At 41.3% G+C, this 19,427-nt stretch overlaps 1 protein-coding gene across 3 annotated transcripts in view; it reads right to left on the bottom strand.

The window, feature by feature from the left end:
- Positions 1 to 19,427, bottom strand: part of GPLD1 (glycosylphosphatidylinositol specific phospholipase D1) — a 55,325-nt gene that overhangs the window by 19,248 nt on the left and 16,650 nt on the right. For all 3 annotated transcript variants that reach the window (XM_081827602.1, XM_081827603.1, XM_006739309.3), the window contains 8 exons: positions 19,032 to 19,110; positions 15,893 to 15,990; positions 15,373 to 15,483; positions 14,372 to 14,420; positions 13,440 to 13,494; positions 1,615 to 1,722; positions 1,361 to 1,388; positions 1,130 to 1,269 (listed from right to left, as the gene is read on the bottom strand). In XM_081827602.1, coding sequence (XP_081683728.1) covers positions 1,130 to 1,269; positions 1,361 to 1,388; positions 1,615 to 1,722; positions 13,440 to 13,494; positions 14,372 to 14,420; positions 15,373 to 15,483; positions 15,893 to 15,990; positions 19,032 to 19,110 — 668 coding nt within the window. The remainder of the gene's footprint in view (positions 1 to 1,129; positions 1,270 to 1,360; positions 1,389 to 1,614; positions 1,723 to 13,439; positions 13,495 to 14,371; positions 14,421 to 15,372; positions 15,484 to 15,892; positions 15,991 to 19,031; positions 19,111 to 19,427) is intronic.

Genomic DNA, 19,427 nt, shown 5'->3' with positions numbered 1-19,427 from the left:
AGGCTTATTTCACTATTAAAAAATAGTATTTATATTGGATTGTTTACTGTTTACCAACTGTTTAAAACAGGTTTTAATATTTACAGCCTAGTATTGACTTTATCATGCAAGGGAATTTTGTTTCAAAGCATAATATATAATTACGGTTACCATTCTTTGACTACTAGCAAAGGTTTTTAAGGGCACAGAAGAGTATCATCCAGTACGTAACATCCCGAAGCTACACGGATTTAGGTCCCTCCAATTTAGCCCAGCCCTATGCTCCTCCACCTGGAAGAGCCGCCTGGGGCAGACCCAGCCCTCGAACCCCGTCTCCCACTCCACGGCTGCTGCTTGAGCTCCGCGCCCTGCCAGCACGGGGTGGTGCCTCCACTGCTCCCTCTCCAGACCCCCACCCACCCCACCCAGGTCGGCAGCCGCAGATGGCCGCAGACTCTGTCGCCTGCTTGCGAACTGGCTCGGAGGGGAGCCCTGGCCATCTCACGCAGCCGGCAGACTCTGCGAGCCTATGGGCCACTGCGGCTGGGATTTGGGCGGCCCGTCTACCCTGCTCTACACACCCTGGGCTAAGTCTCTGGCTAACACTCCTCCCAGACATGCACAGCAGGAGTGGGGCAGGAGCGGAGAAGGAGCTGGGCCCCAGATGCTGTTCCATACGGGCTGAGTGTCAGACTCCACCAGAAGGCTGTGATTTACAAATGCATCCATTTCTGATTTTACTTTGGAGTGGGGGTGGGGGGTGTTCAGTGAAGCGCTCTTTGAAACCCTTTATCCCTGAGATGACAGCAGGTGGAAAGGAGGCTCGCTGAACCGTGGCCGCTGGAGCCTGGGCACAGCCTGGGTCCTCCCGGAAGAGAAGACACAGCCCAGAGGTGGAGGGGGGCCCTCCCACCGAGCACGGTTCTTCAGGATCTCTCTGTCCCTGAAACAGGGAACAGCGGCACGTGTAATCAGACGGGAGCGCGTCTGAGTTTTGAGACCGGAGTTTCCATTCTTTTCCTCCTTGGTTAGGAGAGGCTGGCACTTCGTGAGACCTTTTCATCTGATCAAGTGAAAACCTGGGAGCGGCACCAGAAGAGGGAGGGACAGGGCAGGAGTGACTGGTAGAAGAAGTGGGGCAGGGTCTCACCTGGTCCCGTTCTCTAACATGAAGCTCGTCAGACGGTAAATATTAGTGGACCAAAAAGCCATGTCATCCAGTCCCCCCAGGAAATATTCTTGGAATTGTTCCACCAAAAATGGAGACTTTCTGGAGTAAGTGGAATAAAGCTATGGCACAGAAAAAGAAAACTAAGTAAGTTTTTTTTCCTGGTAACTTTATAATCCTTTAAATGAAGATTTTGAAGAATGAAGCCTTTACCTTGGAAATAGCTAACATCTCACCATACCTGCAACATGAACAAAAATTTTGCCTGTTGAGTTGTGTTTGTACAAAGAAGTGAAGCAAATAAAAACCAAGCTCCATCTACATGTATCTACCATGATGCAACTGCCTTTGAAAAAAGCAAAAATCCAGAAATCCAAAATCCAACTCGGAGACTTAAAATGTCAGCAAGTGCACTAAGAAGTCACACACTCAAATCAACCACAAAGTTTCCTCTGGGTCACACCTACATTTCCAAGAACTGAAGGTATGAACAGTCAACAATTGCATTTTTGGTGATGACTTCTCGGCCATAGAGTTTCTTATAAATCTCCAGCAGATCTTCAATGGGCACATACCTGAGAAAAGCAATGGAATAAAATAAGATTCTGAACTTGAAGATAATATCAGCAGCAAAAGCAGCGACCATTTACTCCATGATTATTACGTGCCAGGCATTATGCAAAGTGCTTTCCATGAACTATTTATTTAATCCTACCTAAAAGCCTAGGTGGTTGGTACTACTACATTCCCACCGGACCTAAGAGGACACTAAAGCACAGAAAACAGAATTAATTTCCCCAAAGATGCAGAGCAAACAACTGATAGCTTAATCCGGTATTTATGAAGGTACATTCAAAGACAGGAAACTAACTCTTAAGGTATAAAAAGGATGTTTAGTCTTGTGAATTCACAGTTCAAGGAGCAATATATTTTAATTCTTTGGAGCACTGAATTTTTCTCCAAAGTTATTATTAATTTTTGAGAGAGAGAGAGAGCAGGGAGGGGAGGGGGAGAGGGAGAAAAAGAATCTCAAGCTGGCTACATGCCCAGAGTGGAACCCAACGCAGGGCTCGATCTCACGACCCTGAGATCAGGACCTGAGCTGAAATCAAGAGTCAGATGCTTAACCGACTGAGCCACCCAAGTGCCCCCAAAGTTATTATTTTTAAAACACCAAAAATAGCTCCTCTACTTAGAGTAAACAGTATAAGATGGTAAAAAGAATTCTAAATCAGGCTTTTGGTTGACAGCTCCTCATTGTTTCAGTTGGAAGAAGAGTAGCACACATGAGATTAATGCTAAATCATCTTCTGTCTTCATTTCTGAAGCCTTAGACTATACTGGACAGAAACCACAACCAAGCAAAACCCGATTTTAGTGTATTTATAAGAAAGAATCTATGGATATATCCACTTTTTAATTTACAAGAGCACCAGAGTTGTCCTCCCAACAGAAATAGCTTCAGGCTAGACACAATAACAAAAATATTTTTTTAGATGAATCACCATGCTAGCAAGAAGGTTTTCTTTTCCAAAAGCCCAAAACAAATTGAAACTGGAAACTTGAAGAGGTAAGCAAATGTGGAAGCCAAGCTTTGCCCCAAGCCCTTGGAGATTTTCCGATGGCTGCCTTGTATGCCGAAGATGTGGGCTGAAGCGTAGGAACCAGCCAAAGCAGCCCATCTCAGAAGAGACTCTGCATTGAAAGCTACACCCTCGGCAGGAGTATCAGCTAGAGACAAACCCAACCTATTAAAAAGGACATCTTGACAATGCACAGAGAAGGGGAGAAACAGATCTCCCCCTAAAACTCGTTAACTACTACCAGTCCCACAAATGTTCTGTCCTGCATTCATGCCATCGCTGTAATCAGGAAAACCTCAAGGGCTGAATGTAACTCAATGTGGTCCTAGGTTAACATGCCTCGAGGCAGCCTGCAGAAGTCCAGACAAACCCTCGCTGGAGAAATGCAACTCTACGGCCATGAGTAATTCAAGCACCATGGGACATAACCAAGAGAACCAGCGTAACTATAGTTAGAGCTGCTAAAGTTGACTTGAAGGCAATAAGCATTCATTAGAGATGAGGAGAGTCACTATGTCATGATGAGAAGGTTCAACTCACCAGAAACACATGAGATTTTTACACTTGAATGTACCTAACAACGTATCTTCAAAACATATATATACACACACACATACACATACACACACATACACATACATACACACATACATACACACACATACACACACATATATATACACACATATACACATACATATATCTATATCTATATCTATATATCAAGTTGACAGAACCTCAAGGAGAAATGGGAAAAAAAAAATCCACTATCGCTGGGGGAAGTTTTTTAACAAATTTTTCTCTCAGTAATTATTAGATCAACCTAATATAAAATAAAAAGGCTATTTATAATTTTAATAGTAAATTTAATGAGCTTACACTAGTAAGCATATATGTAACATTAGGTCAAAAATTGGAGAACATTCTCTTCAAGCACAGATGGGATATTTACAAGAGTTGATTAATGCTAGAACTTAAATTGAGACTCAGTGGGAGACTCCTGACAAAGATGAAAGATGACAAAGCAGGAGGACCCTAGATCGATCCCATCTCACTGAGCCAATGCTCACATCAGTGCAACAACCCAGAAAACAACCCAAAGACTGGCAGAAGAGTGGTGCCTGGCTGGCTCAGTCAGAAGATCGAGTAACTCTTGATCTCAGGTTTGTGGGTTCCAGCCCCATATTGAGGATTACTAAAACGAAAATAATTAAAAAAAAAAAAAAAGACTGGCAGAAGAGACTCCACAACTAAATGTAGAGAAGAGACCAGCTCAAGCAGAGTAGAAAAGGCAGAGACATGGTGGGGCTGCTAAACCCCATGGGTCTGGCTACCAGAAGGAGGGAGCCATGAGTTTCAGGGAGGGGTGAGAAGCAGATTATCACACTGGGGAGCCTGCAAGGGGGAGCTACATCCCCACAGCATTTAGCTTTGAAAATGAGAGGGGCCAAATGTTCTGAGTTCTAGCCAGTGGGACTTAAAGCCTAGAATTTAAAAAAATCAGTGGGCTTGGCTCTGGAAGAGCCCAGAGAGTAACAGGAAGCTCCGTCTCTGCCCTTAAAGAGATAGCACGACAGGGCACCTGGGTGGGTCAGTGGGTTAAGCATCTGCCTTCAGCGCAGGTCATGATCCCAGGGTCCTAGGATCAAACCCCTCATCAGGCTCCCTGCTCAGTGGGAAGCCTGTTTCTCCTTCTGCCTCTGCTGCTTCGCCGGCTTGTGTGCATGCTCTCTAACAAATAAAATCTTGGAAAAAAAAAAAAAAAGCAGGACAAAAATCACAGAAAGAGACCTAAGCAAAGTAAGTAATATGACTGATAGGGAATTTTTATTTTTTTTAAAGATTTTATTTATTCATTTGAGAGAGAGCACAAGAGAGGGGCCGAGGAAGAGGGAGAAGCAGAGTCCGATCCCAGGACCTCTGGAGCATGACCAGAGCTGAAGGCAGATGCTCAACCAACTGAGCCACCCAGGTGCCCCGTGATAGGGAATTTAAAGTAATGATCATAAAGATATTCCCTGGACTTAAGAAAAGACTGGAGGCCATCAGTGAGATCCTTAACACAGAGATTAAAAAAAAAAAATCAAATGAAGAACACAATAATTGAAATAAGAAATACACTTGATAGAATAAATAGGCTAGAGGAAGCAGAAGAACAAATGATCTGGAAGACAGAGTAATGGAAGTAATCAAGCTGAGCAGGTGAGAGAAAAAATTATGCAAAACAAGAATGGACTTAGGGAACTCAGTGGCTCCATCAAACATGATGGCATTCTCATTATAGGGATCCCAGTAGGAGAGAGAGAAGGGGGGGTGGCAGAAAATTTATTTGAAGAAATAATAGCTGAAAACTTCCCTAATGTGAGGAAGGAAACAGATACTGAAATGCAGGAGGCACAGAGATACCCCCCCAAAACTCAAGAAGGTCCACACCAAGACACATAATAATTAAAATGGCAAAAAGTCATGATAAATAAACAATTTTAAAAGCAGCAAAAGACAGTTACATACCATACCCTGTAAGGCTATCAACTAATTTTTCTACAGAATCTGAAAGCAAGAAGGGAGTAGCATGATATATTCAAAGTGCTGAATGGGAAAAATCTGCAGTGAAGAATGCTCTATCCAGCCTTTAGAAGGAGAGATAAACAGTTTCCAGACAAACAAAAACTAAAGGAGTTCATGACCACTAAACCAGCCTTACAAGAAATGTTAAAGGGGACTCTGTGAGTGGAAAGGAGAGACCGTTAAGTGAAGAGTATGAAAAGTAGAAAACACAGAAACAGTAAAAAAAGTACATCTGTAAAAATAAGTCAAGGGATTCACCAAAATAAGAGGATGTAAATTGTGCCACCAGATCCCTAAAATGTGTGTGTGTGGGGGGGGGGAGTAAAGAATGGGTTCAAGTTAAACAACCATCAGCTTAAAACAGACTATGTGCAGAAGATGTTATATACAAACCTGTGTATGTAATGGTAACCACAAGTCAAAAACCACTAATAGATATAAAAAAAACAAAGAGAAAGGAATCTAAGTCTATCACTACAAAAAGCCAACTAATCATGAGAGAAAAGAGCAAGAGAAGGATCAGAAAAAAAAAAAAACCTAAAGAAAGCACCACAAAATAAGTAACAAAATGGACTAAAAAACATACCTATTAATAATTACCATGAATGTAAATGGACTAAATGCTGCAATCAAAAGACATAGGGTGACAGAATGGATTAAAAAAAAAAACACAAGACTCATCTATATGTTGCTTACCAGAGACTCATCTCAGACTGAAAGACACCTGCAGACTGAGAGTGAGAGGATGGAGAAGCACTTATCATGCACATGAACATCAAAAGAAAGCTAGGGTAGCAATACTTATATTGGACAAAACAGACTTTAAAACAAACACTATAAAAAAAATAAATAAAACACTGTAACAAGAGACAAATAAAGGCACAATGTAATAAAAAAGGTGACAATCCAACAAGAAGATACAACAATTGTAAATATTTATGCACCCAATATGGGAGCTCCCAAACATATAAAGTAGTTAATAGCAAGTGTAAAGGAAATAACTGATAGTAATACAATAACAGTAAGGGACTTTAACACCCCACTTAGATCAATGGACAGATCATCCAAACAGAAAATCAAGAAAACAATGGCTTTGAATGACACATTGGATTCAATGGATCTAACAGATATATTCAGAACATTCTATCCTAAAACGGAAGAATACACATTCTTTTCCAGTGCACACGAAACATTCTCCAGAACAAATCATATATCAGGCCACAAAACAAGCCTCCACAAATTCAAAAAAACCAAAGTCATACCATGCATTTTTTCTGACCACAATGCTATGAAAGTAGAAATTATAAAAACTGGAAGGAACATGGGTGGGGGGATGGGTTAGCCTGGTGATGGGTATTAAATAGGGCATGTATTGCATGGAGCACTGGGTGTTATACACAAACAATGAATCATGGAACACTACATCAAAAACTAATGATGTAATGTATGGTGATTAACATAATAAAAAATTTTTTAAAAACTGGAAGGAACACAAATACATAGAGGTAAAATAACATGCTACTAAACAATGAATGGGTCAACTGAGAAATCAGAAAAGAAATTACAGATTACACTGAAATAAATGAAAACACAACAGTCCAAAATCTTTGGGATACAGCCACAGGGGTTCTAAGAGGGAAGTTTATAGCAATACAGGCCCACCTCAAGAAGCAAGAAAAATCTCAAATAAACAACCTAACCTTATGCCTAAAGAAGCTAGAAAAAGAACAAAACCCAAAACCAGTGGAAGGAAGGAAATAATAAAGAGTAGAGCAGAAGTAAATGATGTAGAAACTAAAAACCAATAGAACAGATCAATGAAGCCATGAGCTAGTTCTTTGCGAAGATTAAAACTTTAGCCAGACGAGAGAGAGAGAGAGAGAGATTTTAAATAAACAAAAACCCCCCAAAGAGGGGAAATAACAAATGACACCACAGAAATACAAAAAAACTCTAACAGAATATTATGAAAACCTATACACCAGCAAGTTGGACTACCCAGAAGAAATGGATAAATTCCTAGGAAAATATAAACTACCAAAACTGAAACAAGAAGAAATAGAAAATTTGAACAGACTGATTACCAGCAATGAGACTGAATCAGTAATCAAAATCTCAAAATCTCCCAACAAACAAAACTCCAGGACCAATGGCTTCACAGGCAAATTCTACCAAACATTTAAAGAGTTAATACCTATTCTTCTCAAACTATCCCAAAAAATAGAAGAGGAAGGAAAACTTCCAGATTCGTTCTATGAGGCCAGCATTACCCTGATAACCCAAACCAGATAGACACCATAAAAAAGGAGAACTATAGGCCGGTAGGTGTCATGAACATGGATGTAAAATTCCTCAACAAATGCTAGCAAACCAAATCCAATAACACATTTTAAAAAAACCATTCACAATGATCAAGTAGGATTTATTCCTGGGTTGAAAGTGTGGTTCAATATTCACAAATCAATCAATACAAATTACATCAATAAGAGGAAGAATAAAAACCACATGATCATTTCAATAGATGCAGGAAAAGCATCTGACGAAGTACAACATCCTGTCATGATTTAAAAAACAAAAACAAAAACAAAAACAAAACCTCCACAAAGTAGGTGTAGAGGGAGCATGCCTCAACATAATAAGGGCCATATATGAAAAACCCACAGGGAACATCATACTCGATGGTGAGAAACTGAGAGCCTTTCCTCTAAGGTCAGGAATAAGACGACTGTGTCCACTCTCACCACTGTTACTTAACATAGTACTGGAAGTCTTAGCTACAGCAATCAGACAACAAAAAAGAAATAAAAGGCATCCAAATTGGTAAGGAAAAAGTAACGCTTATCACTATTTGCAGATGACATGATACTTTATATAGAAAACCTAGAGACTCCACAAAAAACTCCTAGAGTTGATAAATGAATTCAGTAAGATCACAGGATACGAATGTCAATGTATAGAATTCTGTTGTATTTCCATATACTAATAGTGAAGTAGCAGAAAGAGAAATTAAGAAAACAATCCCATTTACAACTGCACCAAAAACAAAATATCTAGGAATTAACCTAAACAAAGAGGTGTAAAACCTGTACTCTGAAAACTATAAACCACTGATGAAAGAAATTGAGGATGATACAAAGAAATGGAAGGACATTCCAGGCTCATGGATTGGAAGACTATTGTTGACATGTGGATACGACTCAAGGCAATCTACACACTTAATGCAATCCTAATCACGATGCTTGGGTGGTTCAGTTGGTTAAGTGACCAACTCTTGATCTCAGCTCAGGTCTTGATCTGAGGGTAATGAGTTCAAACCCCTTGTTGGGCTCCATGCTGGGCAGGGAGCCTACTTTTAAAAAAATGCAATCCCTATCAAAATACCAACAGCATCTTTCACAGAGCTAGAACAAACAATCCTAGAATTTGTATGGAACCACTAAAGACCCCACATAGCCAAAACAATCTTGAAAAAGAAAAGCAAACCTGGAGGTATCACAATTCCAGACTTCAAGTTGTATTTCAAAGCTGCAGTAATCAAAATAGTATGATAATGGTGCAAAAATAGACATGTTAATCAATGGAACAGAATAGAAAACCCAGAAATGAACCCATAATTATAGTTCAATTAATCTCTGACAAAGCAGGAAAGGATAGCCAATGGGAAAAAAGACAATCTCTTCAATAAATGGTGCTGGGAAAACTGGACAGCTACAGGCAAAAGAATGAAAGTGGACCACTTTCTTACATCATACACAAAAATAAACTCAAAATGGGTTAAAGACCTAAATGTGAAACCTGAAACTATAAAAATCCTAGAAGGGAGCACAGGCAGTAATTTCTCTGACATTAGCCATAGCAACATTTCTCTAGGTATGCTTCCTGAGGCAAGGGACATGAAAGCAAAGATAAACTATTGGGACTTCATCAAAATAAAAAGCTCTGCACAATGAAGGAAACAATCAGAAAAGCTAAAAAGTATCCTATGGAATGGGAGAAGATATTTTCAAATGACATATATGATAAAAAGGGTTAGTATCCAAAATATATAAAGAATTAATATTAAGTCAATACCAAAAAAAAACCCCCAAATAATCCAATTAAAAACGGGCAGAGAACATGGACATTTCTCCAGAGAAGACATGCAGATGGCCAACAGACACATGAAAAGATGTTCAACATCATTCATCAGGGAAATGCAAATCAGAACTACAATGAGCTATCACCTCACATCTCTTAGAATGAATTAAACAACAACAACAACAACAACAAAACAAGCAGCAAGTACTGGAGAAGATGTGGAGAAAAAGGAACCCTCGTGTACTGTTGGTGGGAATGCAAACTGGTGCAGCCACTGTGGAAAACAGGATGGAGGTGTATAGAACTGCCTTATGACCCAGCAATTGCACTACTGGGTATTTACCCCCAAAATACAAAAACACTAATTCAAAGGGATACATGCACACCATGTTTATAGCAGCATTATTTACAAGAGCCAAGTTATGGAAGCAGCCCAGCGACTGATGAATGGATAAAGAAGAAGTGGTGTATACCTACAATGGAGTATTACTTAGCCATAAAAAATGAAATCTTGCCATTTGTAACAACATGGATGGAGTTAGTATAATGGTAAGTGAAATAGAGAAAGACAAAAACCATATGATCTCACTCATATGTGGAATTTAAGAAACAAAACAAATGAGCAAAGGGGGGAAAAAAGAGAGAGAGGCAAACCAAGAAATAGATTCATCACTATAGAGGACAAACTGATGGTTCCCAGAAGGGAGATGGGTGGGTGAATGGGTGAAATAGGTGGAGAGGATTAAGAACACACTTATGATGAGCACTGAGTAATGTATAGAATTGTTGAATCACTGTATTGTACACCTGAAATTATCTAACACTGCATGTTAACTACACTGGAATTAAACTTAAAAACTTAAAAGACTCTGTAAATTTCACAGGAACCTGAAGAAAATAAATATATGAGTAAAAAGTAATAGAAGAGAAAATGAACATATAATAGAGAGGATCAATAAACCCAAATGTTCATTCTTTAAGATAATGAAACTGAAATGAGATTAGTTGTTGAAAAATGTTAAGGAAAGTCAGGATAAAGAATATTACAGATAACAAGGGAACACAAGTACAAATAAAAGAAATAAACAGTAAAGTATTAAGAACAACCTCATGCCACAATGTTTATACATTTAGATGAAATGGAAAAACCCTAGAAAAATAAAACACCTTAAGAAGAAATTGAAAAACTGTAGTCCTATAACCATGACTGAAGTTTTTAAGAAGTCCCTATAGGGAGAACACCAGGCCTAGGAAGCTTTACAGATTCTACCAAACATTCAAGCAATCAAAGTTTTGATCTTACATAGACTTCCAGAGAATAGAAAAGGAAGGAACACTTTCTACCTGATGCCATGAAGCTGGCATAACCTTGATACCAGTAAACCAAACAAGGAGAGAAGAAAGGAAAATTACAGTACAAGCTCACCCATAAATAAAAATACAAAAATCCCAGGCTGCAATAAATGCAACAAATATTAAAAAGAAAACATACTATTGCAAAGTTGGTTTTGTCCCAGGAATTCAACTTGCTTAAATATTAGCAAATAGGGCGCCTGGGTGGCTCAGTCGGTTAAGCGACTGCCTTCGGCTCAGGTCATGATCCCAGGGTCCTGGGATCGAGCCCCACATTGGGCTCCTTGCTCAGCAGGGAGTCTGCTTCTCCCTCTCCCTCTGCCTGCCGTTCTGCCTACCTGTGCTCTCTCTCTCTGTGTCAAATAAATAAATAAAATCTTTAAAAAAAAAAAAAGAAATGTTGCTAGGTACAAAAATCAAAATTAGAAAGTGACTTGCATTCTATACAGCAACAATCAATTAGAAAATAAAACTGGGGGCGCCTGGGTGGCTCAGTTGGTTAAGCGACTGCTTTCAGCTCAGGTCATGATCCTGGAGTCCCGGGATCGAGTCCCGCATCGGGCTCCCTGCTTGGCAGGGAGCCTGCTTCTCCCTCTGACCCTCCCCCCTCTCATGTGCTCTCTCTCTCTCGTTCTCTCTGTCTCAAATAAATAAATAAAATATTTAAAAAAAAAAAGAAAGAAAATAAAACTGGTACCAAAAGTTACCATTCATGGTAGCAAATAAAAAGTCTCTGCAACAAAATTGAATAAAACCTCTAAGACCTTGATGGGAAAAACTTATACAACTTTGAAGTCATTAAAGTAGGCTTAAATAAAATACACAGCATATTTATGGATGAGAAGACTCAATATTTCGAATAATAAACTTCTAAAAATTCCAACAAGATTTTTCTTGGAACATGGCAACTTGCTCCTCTCACTTTATTTGAAAGAGCCAAGGCAAAAGAATTGGCAAGGTATGTCTAAAGAAAAAGGACAGGCTGAGAGACTAGCCCTACTAGCTGTCAAGATGTATTATAAAGTCACTGTAATTTTAAAAAATCAGTATTGCTCATGGACAGGTCAGTAGAACAGAACAGAAAGCCCACAAATGGATCCAAATACATATGAAATTTTATGACAGAGAGGGCATTACAGGCCAGTGAAAAAAGGGGAGACTATCGATAAGTGTCCTGATTTGGGGACTATCTAGATCTACAGAAAGAAATAAAATCAGATTCTCTCTCAGAATATACAAGAAATTAACTCCAGGGAAATGAAAGACAAAGTTTAAAAAAATAAGGCTAAGTAGGAGAATGACCTCATGCCTTCAAGGTAGGGAAGGATTTCTTAAATAAGACATCAAAAGTACAAATTACAATGGACAAGATAGATATATTCAACTACATTAAAATTAAGTTCTGTTTATTAAGATACATCATAAGGAAAAAGACATGCCACAGACTGCAAAAAAATATAATAAACTAAGCAAAGATTAGAAGCCCTAATATACAAGAACACTCACAACTAAGTAAAAAGGCCAAACAAACCAACAGAAAAGGCTAAAAACTAAACAAGATTTTCACTTAATATCAAACACAGATGATCAATAAAATATGAAAGAATATTCAACCTCATTAATCAATGGGGAATGCAAATTAAAACTTAATGAGATACCATTACCCACCAAACAGGCTATTTTTAAGTTGGACAATACCAAGTCTTGGAGAATGCAGAAGTAAAACTACCATATAAACCTGAGGAGAGTATCAATTGGGAAGACCATTCTCAAAGCCCAGGCTTGCTGATGTTAAATATGCATACACCCTATGACCCACCCCGCAATTCCATGTCTAGTGGTGATTACAAGAGAGATTTCCCTCTGGTGCACAAACGTATGCACAAAAATGTTCACAGCAACACTACATGTAAAGCAAAACCACTCCACACTACTTACATACCCTTCCCCATTGGAATGGAGTACTTCATTTGGTCTATCCATATAATGGAGGACCACGTAGTGAGGAAAATGAGCTACAGCCAAACACATCAATGTGACTGTCTCTCAGATAGAAATGTAAGCAAAATTTGAATACACGCTACTCAATTCTATGTATCTAAAGATTAGGGGCGCCTGGGTGGCTCAGTTGGTTAAGCGACTGCCTTCGGCTCAGGTCATGATCCTGGAGTCCCGGGATCGAGTCCCACATTGGGCTCCCTGCTCGGCAGGGAGTCTGCTTCTCCCTCTGACCCTCCTCCCTCTCCTGCTCTCTGTCTCTCATTCTCTCTCTCTCAAATAAATAAATAAAATCTTTAAAAAAAAAAAAAAAGATTAAAACCATGTACTATTTTGTATATGGACACATCCATCCATACTATTCAACTATAAAGAAAAGCAACAAAATGATTAACAGGAACCCCACAGGAGGGCTTACTCTCGTGGGAGAGAAGGCAAGGAGCTTATAAGACACCAGTAAGGCTTGCTTTTGAGCCAAGTGGTAGCTACACAGCTGTACATGATCTTATTTTTTACAAGTATGCATTTTTAGATGGCATCAGTCAAGTTCAAAGCATTTCCTTAAACTACTCTCATCTGCAGTTTTACTTTTCAAAATTTACAAATGCAAGACTCCTAATTACATTGTAGGCTACATTTTCTAAGGGGATAAAAAGGGTCAAGCTTCTAAACGCCATTCAGAGAACACATATGTTAAGTGTAATTGTTCTTACCAGCGTCGTGCGAGGTAATTAAAATTGAACTCAAACTGGCTCAACACATCACCTCCTAAGATAGGAGAAAAATATTTACATTTGGTCGGTTAGTGACAAGACATGGCATGTTTCTTTCCACACAGATTTGCACAATCCAGGTCATTAGCTCATCACCTTGTCCACACTTTTCTGATCATTGTTTTAGGTACAAGCAGATCTTTAAGAAAACGTGATCATTTCTATCTTAGCCAGTAAAACATATGAATTAAGAAAGAAACACCATATAACTGAAAGTTTTTCTCTTTAAGGAAGGATGAACCATAAAGATTCTTTTAAAACACCATTCACCATCTACTTTGGCTACTGCAAGGTAATTTACTATAGGAAAAAGATGGAGGGTACCATTTTAAAGCTAAAGTATTAGGTGACCTTAGGTAATGAATTTTAAGCTGATATAAAGGTAAAGCTTTTCTAAATTATGACACAAGTCAATGATGAAATGTGATTTTTTAAATAAAGAAATACACACATACAACTTTTCAGAAATACATCTCTCTGTCAAATGAGATATACCCATACTATAAATGAAGTATTAAAATAGAAAGCTAGTTAGTATATGGACTGGCAAGACGTGATAAAAACACGTATTTTACTTTAAATATTTTACACATTTTGCTGTGCATCGGCACTCCTGTTACCTAGATAACTGCCTGGTTACCAGCCATTTCACAAAGTGACTGAACACCTATTTCATAGAATATGAAAATGACATTTTTACTCAGGAGAACCACACAGCCAGTCCTAATTCATCATGAAATGATCTGTTACGGAGAAAGAAGGTTATTCAACATAGGGGGGGGGAATACAGATTTAAGGTGCAGTAGTGACCCCGTAACAAATGGGATAGAACTATCGCAAAAGAAACTTTGGCAAATGTAAATAAACAGTACCGAAATCACCCGCCGAATGCGCCTTAGAATAGGAGTAATGAAAATCAACCTGAGGAAGAAAAAGAATCATCTGATGTGTGTTTTTTATATAAATCACAAATTGTAGCCCAAACCCCTACCCCACAGCCCCACCAGGAGTGAGGAGATGAATGCCTAACCCAGTGAATGCTAAGGGTCTGTCCTAGACGGACTCGATTTTCCAAAAATTTATTGTTAAAAACTGTAGTGGCAGCCGAGCTGTGTATTAACGGCTGGTAACAAAACCACTGCGAACGTCTGCACCTCGGAGGATGAATACACAGTCCCTACTGAGTCCAAGCAGAATGGACTAAGAGCGACTGGTGACCAGGGGGGACTTGCAGAAACAAGAGCGCCATTTTCAGTTCGGGGCGATGGCATTTTCATACAGAAAACGGAAAAACAGGTGCAGGGGAGTGGGAGGTTACGGAGTGGTGAGTCACAGGAATGAAGGCCAGGAAGACAGTGAAGGGTAGCGTGGGGGGTCGTGCGGGGACGGGGGGGCAAGCGCAGCATCTGGTATGGCCGCTGCTCGCCATGTCGTGCACCTGAAGCTCACGGAACGCTGCGCCAACTACACTCAAGAAGGAAGTTTTTCTGGATGTTAAAAGAACATTTAAAAAGCACACACACACGTGGAATCATTCCTTCCAAATAGGACTAAGTGGCAGCTCTTCATATCCTTACTAATACAACTTGAATAAAACATGGGATTTCCCAAATATTGTTTGCGACGACACAGAACATCCCATTTATCGCGGATTTCGGTGCACGTTAGTGGTTCTGCCCGTGTGATGGAGTTTACAGAGCAGAAAGAGGAAGAGGAAGAGATGGACATGAAGACTGCTTTGGGCAAGAAGTCTTGCCTCCACATGACCTCTAAAGAGCCTCAAGTTTTCCTTTCCTCTGAAAGGGCCAGTTTTTCATCTTGGGCAGGACAGTGTCACTCCCGTACAGTCATCCACCTGCAGACATGTACTCACGGCTCCCATGGTCCTAAGGAATCCTTGCTCGATACCCAAGCTGTGCCAGCTAATGTCGGCCACCATGTGAGACGTAATGCCGAACAAGAAGGCTACCAATTTCTCTGTGTCCTGCCAAATAAGAAATTAGAGGGATGGGCACTTGCGTTATTTTATAAAGATCCTGTTACAGTGTTTAATAAATAGGATTTCCACCCCCAAGACTTAACAATAATAAAATCAGAGGCGGGTACATTGTAGCTTCTAGTGACAAAAACCACAAAGGACTTTTTGAAAGTTTTGCAGTGCCTTAGAAGGGCTTTCAGGTGATTTACTCTTGGGGCAAAATGGTGACCTACTGCATTTTTCTAAGTAGTTTATTCAAGTATTAACTAAGCACATCCTGTGTCTGGCACTGAAGGTATAAGGGTGAGCAGCCCTCCCGGAGCCTGGGGTGGGGATGGGGTGCAGTGCAAATGCAGACGGAGGGTGGGGGTGTCTGGAGCTGAATTTCCTCTTGGCGCTAGAGGGCCGTGCCTACCTTCTCCCAGGGAAGAGGGTAGTTCTCTCGGATATAGTGGATGCTTGCATTCAGAAAGGGGGTCCAGTGCGTGCTCTCAGACACGTCATGGAATTGCCCTGGTGAGACAAGAGCAGGTCTCAGGAGTCTTTCTGAAAAAGCTGGAGATTCCCAGTGACATCTGCCACCACGCTACCTCCCGCAACCCTCCTCCTCCTTCCCTCCGAGCCTCTCGGGTTCTTCTGTTGATGTTCAGAGGAAGCCTCTAGGACAGAAGAGCCAGCTGGGAGAGAGAGAAAGCCAGACCGGCTCATAGCATCTGCAATCACCTGGGCTGCTATGAAGGTTGAAGTGTTTTCCATTTCTGTGCTAAAGGGAAGGAGAAAAGGGGTGTGTGGGGGGTGCCGGAGTCAGCAGCAGGGCGGTGCAGGTGGGGTGCAGGGGGGATGGGAGGGGGGCGTCACGTCATGAGGGGCAACTGAAACCAAAACTCCAGAGTTTAGATCCCTCTGTTCAAATGGTTTTGCTGTCGCTGAAGTAAAAACATTCTAACCAGTCTTAAATCATTGGCTTTTCTGGAAATGATTTTCAAAGACATTACAACTATGAAATTTGATTTGCTCTGTTTTCCTAAAAGATAGAACTTAAAATTCTATTTTACAGAATTCCATAAAAATCCAAAATTAAGTACAGCAGCAGCTCTTTGGACAAAAACTCGCCTTAACCAAATTGCCAGATCAAGCAAAGCTTTTTGTTCCCCTCTCTAATCCAACTGAACAGAAGAGAAAGCCCACCCAGAGCCTGCGGGGTGGTGGCAGCCAGGTCACTGTCCCCACGCACCTGTCCCCACAGCTGAGCTGTCGCTTACTGAGGGTCAGCAGGGCTGCTTCTAATCCTGGGTGGGCCAGCTGTCATCGTTGTTGTTACAGATTTGATTCAGTATTAGGTAAACTGATGAACAGAATATAAAAACAGCTGCCTCTTCGGCAACGGAGTGAGAACATTTGCTCTTCCAAGATGCAATAAAAGTGAGCCCTCAAATCAAAGACGACAGGTGCTGTGCAAGTAGGTATGTGTGGGATCAAGGGAAAATTTGGAAAAATCCATGAAAATCTAAGAGGAGTCTGTGTCAAATTCCTCATAGTCAGCGTAGATTTCATAATGCTAATTGAGCTCACTGGCACATCAGTCTGCACTGGTCCTGAGCTTTAGGTCAGGGAGGAGGGCATCTACTGGTGGAGGAAAAACAGAGAATGTGGAACACAGAGCCTTCAGCACTGTGAGTTTGGTTGGTCTCTTAAGATGGCATGTATTAAGCAAGTTTTCTCAAATTTAATTGTCAAAAAAAAGTCCTTTTTTGGGCGCCTGGGTGGCTCAGTTGGTTAAGCGACTGCCTTCGGCTCAGGTCATGATCCCGGAGTCCCAGGATCGAGTCCCGCATCGGGCTCTGCTCGGCGGGGAGCCTGCTTCTCCCTTGACCCTCCCCCTTCTCATGCTCTCTCTCTATCTCATTCTCTCTCAAATAAATAAATAAAATAAAATAAAATAAAAAAAGTCCTTTTTTAACTTCTTTTTTTTTTTAAAGATTTTATTTATTTATTTGAGACAGAGAGAATGAGAGGGAGGAGGGTCAGAGGGAGAAGCAGACTCCCTGCTGAGCAGGGAGCCTGATGTGGGACTCGATCCCGGAACTCCAGGATCATGACCTGAGCCGAAGGCAGTCGCTTAACCAACTGAGCCACCCAGGCACCCCTTTTTTAACTTCTTATGTAAGATATCAAGGAACAATTATCAAGAGACATCACAGCCTCCTGAATACAATTTGGGAAACGCTAAATTAGAAATAGGTCTAGAGAGAAAAAAACTAACAAGCAGGCAAAATAAAAGGATTAAGAAAACATAGTTAACAGCCTAAGAAGGAAACAGAAGAAAAAAAAAAAAAACCCACCCAACCTTACAAATATGACAAATACAAAAGCGTACTTGGTATCATAACTACAGGAGTGGGTAACCCTAAACATTTCATTGAGCCTAAAGGCATTGCTATATTAAAACAAACATTGGTGGGACACCTGGGTGGCTCAGTCGGTTAACCGTCTGCCTTCAGCTCAGGTCATGATTCCAGGGTCCTGAGATCGAGCCCCACATTGGGCTCCCTGCTCAGCGAGGGGTCTGCTTCTCCCTCTGCTCTTCTCCCCTCCCCAATCCCCCTTGTGTTCTCTCTCTCTCAAATGAATAAAATCTTAAAAATACACTGGGATTTTGAGCCTGAGACTCCAAATATGGTTTACGTGACGTAAATGTACTGGGTATCTTTCATCTGTCCCTCCAGACCTGCTGTCCATCCTTCTCTGCCCTGCACGGTGCCCCTGAAGGGCTCTTTGCCCGTCAGCTTTGGTTGGGTTGGGTTTGGCCAGTGGGGACAATGGAGAGGAGACCAGAAAAAAGGAAGAGAGGTGGGGGAGAAATGTTCATTCTCCCAGATCCCCGACTTTGGGGTCTCGGGGGCTGGCTGTGTCCCTGACTGAAGGTCTGGCCCCCTTCAGGGAGCCTCCCCATTCAGTTCCAGCAGCTGCTCCCTCCCTGCACTGTTCCTGCAGACTTACATCTGGCCTGTAGCTCTGTAAATGGTCCCATTATAAAACACCCCTCTGACTACTCTGTTGGAGTGCAACTTCCATGCCTGCTGGGGCCCCAATACACCCCATAAGCCCAGGTCACTGATAACACTGCCTTGGATCTGTACAACACTTGACAAAAGAATATGCATTAACGCCAAAAAAATCCAGTAAAGGGGCAAAGCAGGCTTATTATCATTACGTCACAGGCGTGGAAATAAGACTTAGCACGGCAAGACTTTGAGGGTCACATGCTAACAGACAGCACAGCTGGAACAAGAACCCAGACCCTTCAGTCTCTTTCAAAATCTTTTCTCTTCACCAGAAAGCAGGAAAGCAAGTAAGGACGTGTAGGATCGTGAAATCTTTCAGAATTTCTACGCTTAAGTAGGTAAGGTTTGGTTAAATGAAAAATGCAGTCATGTGAACGAAGTCACTGACCAACGACAGTGGAAAATACTCCACGTTAAGATTTCTTCTGTCCTAGCTGCTCCTGTCAACCAAGTGAGGGCAACATGTGGCTCTGCAAGACTTGATCTTACCTCTCTCGCAGATGCTGGGGTAGAAGGCATCAGGAAACACAGCTCCAGCCTGATACGCATCCTGGTGCTCAAGCAACAGCTGGGGAAGAGGAAAGAGAGATTAGGGGCAGAGGCAGCAGCCTGGGACAAGCCCGCCCTACAGCACGAGGCAGGATGGAAGGAAGGCGGAAGGAAGGCGTTAAGTACATACTAAAATCTGGGGCGCCTGGGTGGCTCAGTCGTTAAGCGTCTGCCTTCGGCTCAGGTCATGGTCCCAGGGTCCTGGGATCGAGCCCCGCATCGGGCTCCCCGCTCAGCGGGAAGCCTGCCTCTCCCCCCTCCACTCCCCCTGCCTGTGCTCTTCTCTCAATGTGTCTCTCTCTGTCAAATAAATAAATAAAATCTTTAAAAAAAAAA

This window comes from Leptonychotes weddellii, chromosome 8 (assembly GCF_054177405.1).
Source record: "Leptonychotes weddellii isolate Sample4059 chromosome 8, ASM5417740v2, whole genome shotgun sequence".
Classification (NCBI taxonomy): domain Eukaryota; kingdom Metazoa; phylum Chordata; class Mammalia; order Carnivora; family Phocidae; genus Leptonychotes; species Leptonychotes weddellii.
Note: the sequence above shows the minus strand (reverse complement) of the source record. Positions and strands in the feature narration are given on the sequence as shown.